General features: G+C 46.6%; 1 protein-coding gene across 1 annotated transcript in view; it reads left to right on the plus strand.

Annotated features, from left to right (window-relative positions):
* Positions 1-14,137, plus strand: part of LOC146856221 (uncharacterized) — a 65,598-nt gene that overhangs the window by 36,048 nt on the left and 15,413 nt on the right. Inside the window, exons 4-5 of the mRNA XM_085650712.1 lie at positions 1,240-1,463; positions 2,219-2,359. Coding sequence (XP_085506838.1) covers positions 1,240-1,463; positions 2,219-2,359 — 365 coding nt within the window. The remainder of the gene's footprint in view (positions 1-1,239; positions 1,464-2,218; positions 2,360-14,137) is intronic.

Raw genomic sequence — 14,137 nt, forward strand, 5'->3', positions numbered from 1 at the left:
CGTACGCTTAACACGGTGCCTGACCCCCAACCGCTCGAGCCAAGCTACCACTGTGCTGGGTACCTGGTGACTGCTAACCCGGTTGCCCGGTTTCCAACAAAATCCTATTCAAAGTAAACATAGTAGTTCTGTATGGATCAAATTCTTTATTATTGACCATTATGTTACTCATATAGTTAAAAGTAAAGTCCTATAATTACATTAACTAGGCTTTCCTGATTTAGGTTTAAACCTATAATAACTGATCAAATTGTCAAGCCCCAGAGTACAATGTGGTGCTGGTTAAAAAGTTGGGACTGATTTAAATAGTAACACATGCCATGGGAAGACATGGCAGCTAAAAAACCCCATGCAACAACAGCGGCACCACTTTCATGTAGTCATGCAGAGTGCAGAAAAGTGATGCCAAGCATGCTGTAAGCTCCAGGGTTCAAGTGTTTTAGAATACACGGCAACAAATGATTCTGATGTAATAAAAATTGTAAACATTTCCCAAGATACTATGCTGTTGGCAGTATCAAATGTCTTAAAATTTAATAAGGAGTGGGCGAAGGACACCCCCCTCCCCATTGTGACCAGAAATGTGTTCACTACAACATTAGAATACTACACGGTCTTAATTTCTTAATCCACTAATAGTACTGTAAAGCAGACCGAGTCCCAAGAGGGTGAGTGTGAGGTCATGAGATGTGAGAGAGTCTGAGAGTCTCAGGGAGAGTGCAATACACGGACTTTTATGTTCAGGACAGTCTCCTAAAAGTTGATTGGACACACTGCCAGTGGAAAGACACGTCATATCTTGCACTACTCCTCTTTTAATTTAAGTATGTGTTTTATAGCAATAACTGTAAAAAGCAACATGTTTAGTAAATATTTTAAAAAACTCAGTTTTAACTGTTTTGGTGTTAGCCAGCTAAATAAACTCCAATAAGCACTTATTTTGAGAAAAAAAAATGGAAAATACTTAGCAAATACCACAGAAATCCTCAAAAGATTTACACAGGAAAGTGTAACAGCAACTAAAGAAAAAAAACTCCATAATCCTAGTTACTCTTCTGAAGAATTGTCCGCTACACTCAGCAGGTACTTTTTCCTTCGGTCTTAATTTTACTGCATTCATGGTAGGTGCAGTGTCCAGCCTGGACAGTCTGAGGAGCAGAGTTCCTGGTCAGATTTGAATATATAGAATCAAGGGCTAAGGTGGCCTGATAGCTATGAATGTTCTCTGTATCACTGTAGGCATTATGGGAGCCTCGGGAGTCCTGTTCAAACCCTACCCTTTGGCCAGATATCCCAGCTCAGAAGAAAGAGGGTTGCCTCGAAAGGTCAAGCTACCTGTGATGGAACCCCAGGGGGAGAGGCGTAACCTGGGGACACCCCGATGCCAGGAGAAACGTGCTGGGCACCAGGGATCGCCACTGTTTTTCCTGAAGTCCTCTTTCCGGTGTTCACGGTGTGACAAGGTACAGCATACATACACTCAATCATACCTAATGGAAGAATGTTACACTCCATCATACCTAATGAAAGAAAATTGAGGGTGGGGGGGAGGGTGGGAGGGTAGGGGGGTGTCTTCTAGCAGAACCATGTAAAAGTTCCATTCTTTAACTGGCAGGAGCAGCTGTGGGCGGCATAGAAGGGCTTGTTGGCAGTCCGGTGTGTATTTCCAAACCGTCGAAATACATGAGGATAGGGGTGCGTCAGTAAATCATTGCCTGTGCGTGATGGGGTTCTGGAAGGTTCTGTAGGGAAGCTATGGGGGTGCGCCTCGCAAGGACAGAGATGCAGTGGGGCAGTTGTGGTTGGTTCAACCGAGGAGGCACGGGAGGCGGTGCAGGTGGCGCGTGAGGCGTAAGCTCAGCAGGGCCGGACTGACCGTAGCAGGCACCGGGCAATCCCCCGGTGCGCCGCACAGGTGGGGCCAGTTTTAGGCCCCTGGGGGCCCTGTAACAAAATCGTCCGAAAACCGGCCCTGGCAAAGAGCTCGGCGGCACCCCCAACCCCACCCCCGCGAGGGGGGCCGCCGAGCACTTTGCCAGGGCCAGTTTTGGTTCCCAGCCCGGCCCTGTGGCTCAGTGTCTGGACTCTGGAGTTGGTCTCAGTACAGGTCTACATGGGGGGTTCCGAACACTATCAAAACACTTCAAGCCAGATTCTAATGCTGTGCTCGATCTCTGACGTGGCCTCTGTTGTGACCCCCTACTTCCTCCTTCTCCAGATGTTCCAAACCCCTCGGGCACTCGGTGAGCACCTGGGACGGTCTTCGAGCCCTGCACAGGTGTCTTCCTGTGGATTTTCTGACAAGCACTGTGCCCACCTGTTGAACCCGCAGCATCCGGGCCTGCTGTACCCCTACAAGGTGAGTGACGCTCTGACTTATTAGTGTCTCTTTGACCTGAGTTCCAGCAGAGGAGACAAAGAGCACGTGATTCAATCAATTTCGGTGTGATTACAGCCCCCCCCACCCGCATGACCTTCTTCTCCACGATTTCCCTTACTACCTGCCTCCAACAGTGTCTCTGCTCTCCCCAGAGCCCCTCTCTCGCAGGCATTTCATTTGTTGCATAGCGCTACTCATACCAGTGTAGGGAGTCGGAGCACTTTACATTACACACACACATATAGAGACAGTGAATCATACGTGTATAAATCAGTCTATAGGGCATGTTACATAAGACAAGGAGGAATACAAGGTGTACGCATCACGTGTCATCCGTACTAGTAGGCAGTATATTTTGGGAATGGTTGGTCTGGAGAATCACAAACTCAGGGTTTAATTCCTACCACAGTGGTTGGGGTTGACTTTGTTAATAAGAATGTATTTCTACCCAAACCCTTTTTAGTAGCATCAAGCTGATGTAGCACTGTGGAAAAAACAACATTCAAACCTGTACCATGCAGTTTGCATGCAGCTCTTTGAGGGCAGTTCATAGGTCACTGTGCTATACTAGGATTGTGACTTATGATCTGCAAGGAACAAAAAGATCCCTGTGACAAGAGTCGTAACCCACTGAGCTGCCTACATAAAATACAGTTCTGTAATGATATACATTCCTTGCAGCAGACATATGAACCCACTCACTGCTTTATTAGGAGTTAAAACTGCCACTAAACAAAACTCATCTATCTCCAGCAGGCACATTAATCACCAGAGTTATCTTGATATTTTTATTGGTGCCTTAAAACTGCTGAATGCACAAGGAACACTGCAGCAGGTGCTCTGAATCATGTTATTTCTAAACACAGCGCCTACCAGCTCAGTGCCAGGTGTGGCTGCACCAGTCACACCGCCCTGAAGCCGGCCCTGCCTGTTGCACTCTAAGAACAAAGGAATGCTGCCTTTCACAATGACTTTTGTAGTTTTAGTCAAAGGGCAGGTGATTTCAGGGTAGCATATCTCACTTTCGGGACACTGTTCTTAGAGATGATAGACTAAATTATTCTTTTAGCACAATATTGTCTGACTCAAAGGCGCAACTAGACCCAACTTCAGCAGGGGCTATAACTCTGAAAAATGGGGGTGCGGCCATCTTTATAGCTGAATCAAAATTACGTGTGGGGGGGTTCCTTCACTCTTCTTGTACAATACCACAATATGATGGGGTGTTGCTCTAAAAAATATGCAGCCAATGCATTTTAAGTGCACTGTCAAATATTGCTATTTTCAGCATAGGAAGTCTTAGCCAGAGCTTTAAGTGGGCCGTGTCTCACTGGGTTTGAGCAACGGCAGTTTTTTTAAGGATGGCTCGAAACGGACTCTGTCGGGCTCTGTTTTGTGCCCTGGCACAGGCGGTCCATTTTTTTTCCGGACTGCCGTGACAGCAGGCAATTCATGTGTGTGGGGTGAGTGTTGCAGAGGAAGGGAAATCCTTTAGAGAGTCATTTTCTCTCTGGATTTCCCTTCTCTTTTTGAAACTCAGGAGAAGCAACATAGTCGTGGTGTCACCAGGGCTTCAAGTGGAAGGTTTTTTCAATATTATATAGAAGCCATAGTTGCTGCTTATTTATCTTATGCAACTAGCAACCATTGACAAAGCCAACAGTTCTGACGTGACTTGTTGTATCATATTTCTGGATGCAATGCCAGGAACAGCAAAATACAAGTCGGGCGGCACACTGTGCTAAACACACATTTTTAGCTTACGTGTTTTTAAGCCATGCCCTTAATTACATTGACCACGCCCCTTTGAGAGACCCCCCAGTTTTTTCATCCCACTTAAATCCCTGGTCTTAACAATGCTTATACTGGGTTCAAGGATCACCTATAAAGAATTTTAGCAGCTTTCATATTGTTGTGTGACACATTAAGCCGTTAGACCTGGTAGGGTGTAGGATTCCGGGCCATACTTGGCTGAACCCTTGGAAGAAGTATTTCATCTGTCTCTATCTAAGGCGGGTGGACCAAGGGTTTGGTGGGAAGGGTACTCGTCATATTTGCGATGGAGTACCCTGTCAGCCAAACTCTAAATCCTTGTCCTTAATACATGAATCAACTTTCTTACAGTCAAGAAGAATGTCTCTTGTCCGGGGTTTGTAACAGACATAATGTTGAATCTTTATTTCAATAATCCTAAATAGTACCCCGAGTTTTAGCTGCCATCAAGTATTCTGTTTCTGAGCTAAACTAAGGCCTTCCCAAGTCCTGAATTGGAGCCAGCATATGGAAAGATGTTGACTGTAATACGAAATACAGAAACTGAACATGAAGTGTGATTATCCAAGGTGCCACAATAAAACAAACTCATTGCCAACATTTACAAGTTACCCCTAAACATTAGTATCTATAGAATACTAAATAGTAATACACTTTTTTTAAAACAATTTATTTAAGATTGCTTGTACTCAGCTTCAATTTATGTCAGTGGAAATGTTAAAGATGGCATAGTAAGAGTCCTTCAGTGGAATGCTTGTGTGAGGTTAATGCATTCCCTACAGGGATCTATGTTTTCTCATAAATGTGAATTTGAGTAGCCCGACTAGCCTTTTATTCTTTTATGGTCGATAAAAGCAATACCATTGAGGTGGGTGGCAATAAATATCTTTTATTCGCATTTTATTTTATGAGGTGTAGGAGTCATTGAATACGACTAAGAAAAGGTTCAGTACTAGCCCAACAGAAGAAAGAATGATAAATGCATGAAACTGGCTACTAGCAAGAGTGGTGAGGTTAAATCAAACCCGAAATAGAATTGAAAAAGTTTCTGGACATCCTGTAGTATATACAGTTTAAGGAAATAACATATTGCAGGCATACTAATTTCTATAGTCTTGTAGCAAGCAGGGAGGTGAAAGGAATGCATAAACGAAGACATCCTAATCCTAAACTCATTTTAATTTCAGAGGTAGGATTCTGGCTCTTTTAAGGAGAAAACAAGTACTGCATTATAAATAAATACATGCTCTTGGCATTTTCCTGTTCAATAAGTGACATTCCTGTTGGTCCAACATAGGGTCATCTCTAACCTGGGTCATATTTGCCATAATCATCCTTTCCTGTAACTGGTCAGGTTCTATCTACTTCTTTATTCTCACCTCCTTCTTGTCTATCATTTCCCCCTCTCTGCTCATTCTCTCTTCTGGTCTTTTCCACCTGAGTCAAATTTTCCACCTTTGAATCCATCTCGCTGGCGTACTCTCTGGCCACTCTTTCTACTCTTAATCCAGTTCCCAAATGATCCTTGCCCTGCCAAACCTCTGGCTAGTGCAGCGGCAGTGATCAATCCTTGCATGAATCTGTTGATGAATGCTTCTCTAGCATCTGCCATTGTTCCCCCATCCTGGAAGCAAGCGATGATTATCCCACTCCTAAAGAAGGCGTCCATGGACCCCAATCTCCCTGCCAGCTATGGTTCTATCTCGTCTGCTCCCTGTCGCTAAGGTCTGCAAGAAAGTGGTCAATAAATAACTGACCGCGTTTTTGGAACAGCATGGCATCCTTCACCCAGCCCAGTCCGGTTTTAGAGCCTCCTACAATATGGAATCGGCACTAGTGGACATCTCGGAGGCCATACATGAAACATTAGATAGCGGGTGCAGGGCAGCTCAGGTCCTTTTGGACCTGTCGGCTGCTTTTGATACTGTGCCTCACACCCTGCTCCTGGCCAGCCTTCAGGAACTTGGTATCACAGGTTCTGCTAGGAAGTGGCTGAACTCTTTCCTGGAGGGTAGAACTCAGCAAGTCTGGATCCACCCCCTTTGCGTCAACCATCCAGAAACTCCTGACCGGGGTTCCCCAGGGGGTCAGTCTTGAGCCCTCTGCTGTTCAACGTCTATATGTCACCCCTCATCCAGATGGCTGAAGACTTGGGCGCTAAAGTCATCGCGTATGCTGACGATACTCAGCTTCTTTTTACCTGGAAAAAATATGAGTCGTCCTCCTCCCATGTCAAAACATGTCTTACAGCATTGTTTGATAGGCTCACCGCTGCCCAGCTCAAATGCAACGAGGATAAAGCAGAGATTTTATTCTTTGGTAGTTTTCTTCCCCAGTACTGGAACGCTTTCTGGCCGGATGAGTCTCCCAAGCCTACCCTTGAGGTCACCCAGTCAAGAACCTAGGGATTTGGTTAGACAAAAAGTTAGGTTTCAGTACTCAGATTAATAAACTGACAGGATTGTGTTTCGGCATACTGAAATCACAAAAAAAAATCTGCCTCTACTCCCCTTAGCGGCTAAGGAAACGGTCACCAGAGCACTCATCACCTCTTGTATTGATTATGCAAATGCACTGTATGCCGGTTTGCCCAGTTACCTACTAGATAAATTGCAGGTTGTCCAAAACGCAGCTTCTAGAATTCTTTTCAACCTCCCTAAAAGAACCAGCGTCAGCAGCACCTGCGTAACCTGCATTGGCTACCTGTGAAAGCACTGGTCAAATTCAAAGCCATGGTAATGACAAATGCTGCTCCTTACGGGCTTGGTCCAGTGTACCTCAGGAAGCGCTTTCAGTTCTATGCCCTCACCAGGCAACTACGCTCTTCCAACACACTGAGGGCGTGCACCCCCAGATTTTGCCTTAAAAGGACAGGTGGCAGTTCCCTGGCCTTTACGGTGGCGGCAGCCTGGAACACACTCCCATTTGACTTACACAGCCTGCAGGACCCCAAACAATTTAAAAAGAGAGTCAAAACTTTCCTCTTCAATTAACTTTCTCTTCTTTCTTGCTGAGCTTTTTCCCTTGCTTTTCCCTCACTTGGGCTCGCGCCGGAACACTCTTTTGAGTAGCTGTGTGCGTTATAAACTTCTATAGCATAACATCTCTTATGCCTTTCTCTGTGTACATTCTCTTTCCATCTTTCTCTTACTCATTCTCTGTATAGCTTTTATCTTTATATTCTTCTCTTTTGTTTTATCTTTTGCCTCCTTAGCTGGCTATGCTCCTATCTCTTTTTCCTTTCTCCTTCTGTCCTTTTCAAGTGAGAAGTCAGAAAAAAATACTCCCCCCACACTCTGAACCAAAGCACTGATGGCTCCAAGCAAGCGAAGCACGGGAGCCAGACCCTCCCTAGAAGGCCTCCCTTTTCTCCTCCATCCATACTTTCACTCTCTGTTATCCACTATTTCACCTTCACATTCAGTCATCCTTTCATTCTTTCTTCCATCATTCAGCTTTTCCCCATTCCCATCCATCAACCATTCCATTCATCCGTTCACACATCCATCGCCTAAGCATACATTCATTCAGCCTCCTATCCACCCATACATCCATTCCTTGATGTATCCATTGATCAATAAAGCTGGTCAGCTATCTATCTATCTATCCACCCATCCATCCATCTATCCATCCATCAATCAATCCACACTCTGAGATTTCCCTTTGCTCTGCCATCCTTTCACCTGTCTATCCACCTATCCATTCAATAATCCTTTCATTCACTTTTCCATCTACCCACTCATCCATCCTTCCTTCCTTTTCTCCACCCTTCGTTCCTGTCAATCTTCCTTCCATCCAGTATTCCTTTCTCTTTCCTCTTTTTTACATACCCATCCATTTTTCTTTCTACCTTGCTCCCGCTTGCTCTCCTGTCAACACTGGCATTCCTTTACAGCTCTAATTATGAGCTTTTGCCTGCTGCGTTGCAGACAGAAGAGGTCCATAAAGAACCCCACCCCCTCTGTAGCTGCTAAAGCAGGGGATTCACTTCGACCCTAATCCTCGTCTATATCTTCTCTGTTAATTTCTACAATTTCTTTGACTACTCAGAGCCTCTGATGAGTGTTTAAAATCTGCATGATCTCTGTGACATGCAGCATGCATTCAACAGGTACAGTACATTTAGAAGGTGGTGCAGATAGAATGTTGCCAAATGTCATAAAGTACAGAAAGCTGCGTCTATAGGACATCTCGTCTTGCAATGTATGGGTACTGTACAAGCTTGGACTGTCGAATCCGGCAAAGCCATTTCTATCGATTGCTGCAGACTTGGCTATCTGCTACAGGTCATGCCGTAACAGCATGACCAGCACATTTGAGAGAGCTATCGTATAACGGATAACCATAACTGGTAAAAATCAATGTAAAAAGATCTTGATCATAATACTAATATTTCAACCTATATCGCTCTGTATTGATGTCATAAAATGAAGTTCTTTGTTGTTCATGTTTCTTGCATATGGATTTTAACCAACGAGAAGCCTAGAAAATACTATAGTATACTACAACTTACAAGAGTTGGGGTTGCCAAACAAATAAAGTCATATTAAGTGAGTTTCTCACTCAAAGAGTGTGAAGTGGGCTGTGGGAGGGTGATATTCACAGTGTTTGAAGGCTCAAGTTGGAGGTCCCTCACATATGTAAAGGTTTATGCAGAAGACATCCTTGTACTTTTGCTTTAAACATCACTCCTCCGATAGAGACTTCTAGCCGCAGATTCCTTACTGTAGAATTAGCCCTAGGCATCAGACTGGATCTGGAAATTTTCAAGCAGTAACCCTGCGCACTGGTAGGTGGCATCGTTCAGCTTTAGGCCATCGGCGTCGTCAGCATCTTTCGTGCTGGAAGTGACATACGCGGTATCTACAGAGGTGCCAACTTTGAGAGCTGACATCAGTTCTATCCTTTCAGCGCCAGATAGAGCAGATCAGTTAAGAGTTAACCCTCAACCACTTTTTGACTGCTTTTTTCCGACTATTGTCTAACATTTTTTTAGAAATTCTTTCTCCTGGTGACAGGATGTCCACCCAAAATAGTCTGGTTTCAAACCATGTGGCGGTATCCCACTTGATCTGTCAATGGTTCCTCAAGAAGGACCATGACTCAAAGACCTGCGAGGATTGCTGTGCCATGCACCTGAAGGTGATGAGGAAGTGCTCTGTCAAGCTCCTCGTTGCCCGACATCGAATGACCCTGCAACAATCAAGATTCCGGTCGCATGTAGGGTCCCGAGGCTGCTCGCGGAGCCGTTCCCGAAGGTTGTCGTCCCAGTCGAAGTTGTCATAGGGTAAGTCACACAAGAAAAAGAAATCTAAGAAGTCAAAGAGGTCTTCAGTTTCTCTGTGCCGGCATTCCAGGCCCCACACCTCCGCGGGCCCCAATCTGGGTCAGCTCCCTGTTGGTCGAGTTAGCCGGGGCGACCGGCTCCCAACTAAGAAAGTTCCCTGAGGCCATGCACCTCATCTTTGGGCAACCCAACCCCTCTGGATCGCTGTCAGGCCCAATGGCTTCGGGAGGGACCCTTACTGGATTCCCACCAGGGGGTACGCCCTTGGCACCAGTCGGGCCCCTTGGATCTGGTGTTGGATGCAGAGTGGTGCTGCCAGTGAAACTAAAAACGTCCTCCGGAGCCCACTCCAGTGCCGATGCCCCTGGTCCCATCAACGCCCATCAACTAAGCCATCCCCATGTTCCTCGACTCCGAGATGGAATAGGACTAGCGCCACATGAGGCCGGTTCTGGGGCTGTCCAGAGCCATGCCTTACGGGTCAGGGCCAGTGCCTTTTGTCTTTGACAGGCCTGGTACAGGAAACAAATAGTGTGGCGACACTGATGAATATCGCCATCCATTTAATGATACAGAAGACACCTGGTATGAGGATCTAGCAGATTCCAATGGGTTAGAAACCTCTCCTGACCCTAGCTTGGTCTCCCTTCCTACTGTAGCTATGGAGGAGGGGCCTCTTTCCCTAAGGTGGTGCATAGGGCAGCTGAAGTTTTGGACATTCAGCTGCCCTCAGTGGCAGTCTAGACTAAAGTCTTGACAGAAGTACTTCAGACAGGCACTGCCCCCTCCGAGCAAAGGCTCTGCTTTAACTAAGCTCTCACCGACGTCCTTCTCTGGGCCTGGTCCAAGCCCTACACAGGGGTTCCTGTGCACAGGATGAGTGCCCGCTGCCATGCCCCACTCCAGGGGAGCCCAGTTTCCTCACTCTGGACAGCTTGGTGATCCACTTCCAGAATAAACCCAGGTGCATTCCCTTCCACTTCACTGGATAGGGAATCCAAGAGGCTGCATACCTTTGGAACTATAGTGCCCTCTTCCGCCAGCCTAGCACTGCAGTCGGTGAATACCGCGTGCCTCTCTGGTCGTTACATCCACGCAATCTGGGATTCAGTTGTGCAAGTGCTGCCTATAGTCTAAGAGGATATCCGAGCCATGCTCTCTCAGGCTATTGTTGATGGGAGGCATGCAGCAAAGTTCACTATTCACTGTGTCCTGATCATGATCAACTCGCTGGGCAGAGCAATTTCTTCGTTGGCTGTAGAAGGCGAGCTCACCCCAGAATTCATCCCCGAACTCCACACTACGACGAACCTCCTGCACTAACTGGGTGGGGTTCACTATCAATGTTCTGAAATCACACCTGACTCCCTCTCAGGTGCTCCCTTTCATCAGAGCTGTTCTGGACACAATGCAGTTTCGAGCTTATCCTCCCAAATGGCGAGTCCAGAATATTCAGGCTATGATACCGTTGTTTCAACTTCTATTCTGGTGTTTTCAGGGAGACGCACTCTGAGACTGCAGGGCCTCGTAGTCTCCTCTCTTGCATCCTACTAGTGAAGCATGACCACCGGCATATGCTGGCTCTGCAGTGGGAATTGAAGTTCCAACGGGCGCAGCATCAGCGCAATCTCTCTGACAAGGTTCAGATCTCAGAGGGAACTGCAACAGATTTGTAGTGGTGGCTGACAAACCGCGACTGGGTCAGCAGCAGACCCTCTCCCTTCCCCTGGGCTGGGGCAGCCATTTGGGGAAGGTGGAGCTCAGAGGACTCTGGTCTCCTGCGAAGTCCAGACGACACATAAACTTGTTGGTGCTTCGGGTGATTCACTTGGCACTGAAGGCCTTTCTACCCTCCATCAAGGTATGGCAGGTGCAGGTGTTCACTGATAACACCACCGCCATGTGGTACTGCAGTAAGCAGTGCGGGTGGAGTCGTGGACCTTTGTCATGAGGCTCTGCATCTCTAAACATGACTGGAACACCAGGGCATCTCCCTGGTGGTTTTAACACCTGGCAGATTCTCTGAATGCCAAGGCGGACAAACTCAGCCATCTATGCCTAGCGGATCACAAATTACAATTCCATCCGGAGGTGGTGCTAGTTCTCTTACAAGAGTGGGAAGAGCCTTGGTTAGATCTATTCACCACCCCTGAGAACATGCAATGTCAGCAGTTCTGTGTCCTGGAGTTTCCAAGGCAGCTCTTGCCTGGAGACACTTTTCATCTCCAGTGGAGCTCCGGCCTCCTGTACGCCTTTCTGCCAATACCATTCCTGCCCAGAGTTCCCAGGATCAGGAACGATTGGGCCCCAGTTATTTTTGTGGCTCTGTATTGGGCACAGAGAGTCTGGTGTCCCGAGCTCTTGAGCATGAGCAATGGTCCTTTGGTCAAGCTGCCTCTTCAGGAGACTCTTCTGTCGCAGCAACAGGGGAGGGTCCTGCGCCCAAACCAGCAGCCCTCCGGTCTCATGCGAGGAGATTGAGCGGCGACAGTTGACAGTCTTTGACCTTTGTCCTGAAGTCTGTGATGTTTTTCTGGCAGCCAGGCGTCCCTCCACCAAAACGGTATATGCCTGCCGCTGGGACAAATTTGTGGCAAGGTGCGTATCGAAAAACAGTGATCCCCTATCTGCTCCTCTTTCTCAGGCCCTATTATTTGTTCTTTCTTTGGCCCAACAGGGCTCTGCTCTCTGCATAGTTGAGGGATAGCGTGCAACCATTTCTGCATTTGTTTGGTTGCAGTACCAACCTTCCTTATTTAAGTTCCCTGTTGCTATCACTGCGTTAGCTCGTGGAGTTCCAGTACTGGACATCTGTCAGGCTGCAACATGGGCTTCACTGTACATGTTACTAAGCACTACTGCCTGGACAATCAGGTTCATCTGGATGGGCATTGTGCCTGGTCTAAGTTGGGTCTGCAGACCCGTTTCTGGGGAGGCATTGTTTGGGTATCTACTCTAAGACAAGGAATCTGTGGCTAAAATCTTTATCAGATGAACAATCTACTTACCTTCAATAACACCTTATCCGATATAGACTTTGTCAAGCCGCAGATTCCTTACCGGCCCTCCCATCTTCCCCTCCCTGCGGCCTGATTAAAAGATGAGGGCTTTCCCTTACAAAGGGCTCTAGAAACTCACTGCAGTGGTCGTGCTTAATCGTGGCGCCATACTCCTGGTGTGTAAATCTGGAAAAATAAACTGACATAAGAAGCGCTGAGGCGGCGCCTATATAGGTAACGTGTACGTCACTTCCGGCATGGATGACGCGGAGTCGAATGATGCCACCTACTTGCACACTGGGGCACTGCCCGGAAATGACCAGATCCAGTCTGACGCCTGGGGATAATTCTAAGGTAAAGAATCCACGGCTAGATAGAGTTTCTACCAGATAAGGCGTTACCGAAGGTAAGTAACTTGTTCATTTGAGCTTCTCTGAAGAATCCTTTATTGATCCCGCACAGTTGGTTTTCAGTTCCATACTGGCTGGGTTAAATGAGGAACAATCCTAAAGAATTCCTTTATAATTTAGTTTGACATGAGACAAATATGTCTTTTCAGGAACAGATCAGCAATATTGCAGCTGCATTGTTCCCATCTCGGATATGTAAATGTAGTGCAGTTACACTCTTATGATCTTGTAAGAAAGCACCTGAACCTGCTTCTTCATCACCTATAATTTCAGAAAGCACACCTGCCTCCTGCTCACTACAGGCATATGAATTTGCCAGAGCAACACCATTCTCACTTCTGTTACTCTAGCAGGATTGCCATTGCTTTGATTCCACACATGAACTTTGGGAAACTGAAATCCGTCATGTTCAGAGTGCATTTCCAACACAAGCACTTTTAAAAAACTGTTCTGAAAATCTTACAGTGACAACCTTGTAGTATGGCATCCTGGACAAAGATCATTCTTTGCAGTTATTATTTTGGTTGTTTTTGTCATGGATGGAGACACGATGTCAAGGCCTATCCACATGCTGGAATAACATGCTGAAGTAAGTCTTTACTGACAGTAATCATTGGGCTCCTTTGCACCCCACCTTCAGCACAAAGATGTGAGTGCATTAGTATGGATTTTATATTGCCATGGTCCCATTTGTACCCCTGTGTCTTTGAAGCAACAAGTCACAGTTGGATTTTCTCAGTGGTGCAGGATTCCCCCAGTACTGGGGACATGAACTCCGAAGCATGCAGTCCTCAGTGAAAGTAGAGTTGGAGGCAGGGACTTGAAGTTGAAATCAATATATCTATGCAACTGATTTAGATACAGTATACAGTTATGTACTCAGCATGGCCTCACTTAGTTACCGTGCAGATTTTCCAAGCCAGGAGATGAACTAAGGGTTTCGTCAAAGCTACAGGAGACAAATGGGAACAGTACTAGTAGGGTCAGTGACAAAAGGGGCTCACCTAACAGTGGTGGCGGTGACAATCGTTCTTCTGGGTCCTGAGTGATGCAGGTGTAGGTGTTTTCCCTGTACAGATCTCTGGCATTGTTGTCTCCTCCAGCGGCATAGACTTCACAACTACAATGTCTTCCACAGGTCCGCATGCAGCTAGACTGGTCAGCTTCTTCTGGGTAGGCTCTTCTCTGTAGTCCAACCACCCCCTTCAGCAACAGACCTTGTGCCGAAGGGGGTTGATGGACTACGTCTCACAGAGCTTCCAAGAGGATTCATCTTCTATACGTAGTC

This window comes from Triturus cristatus, chromosome 4_1 (assembly GCF_964204655.1).
Source record: "Triturus cristatus chromosome 4_1, aTriCri1.1, whole genome shotgun sequence".
Classification (NCBI taxonomy): Eukaryota; Metazoa; Chordata; class Amphibia; order Caudata; family Salamandridae; genus Triturus; species Triturus cristatus.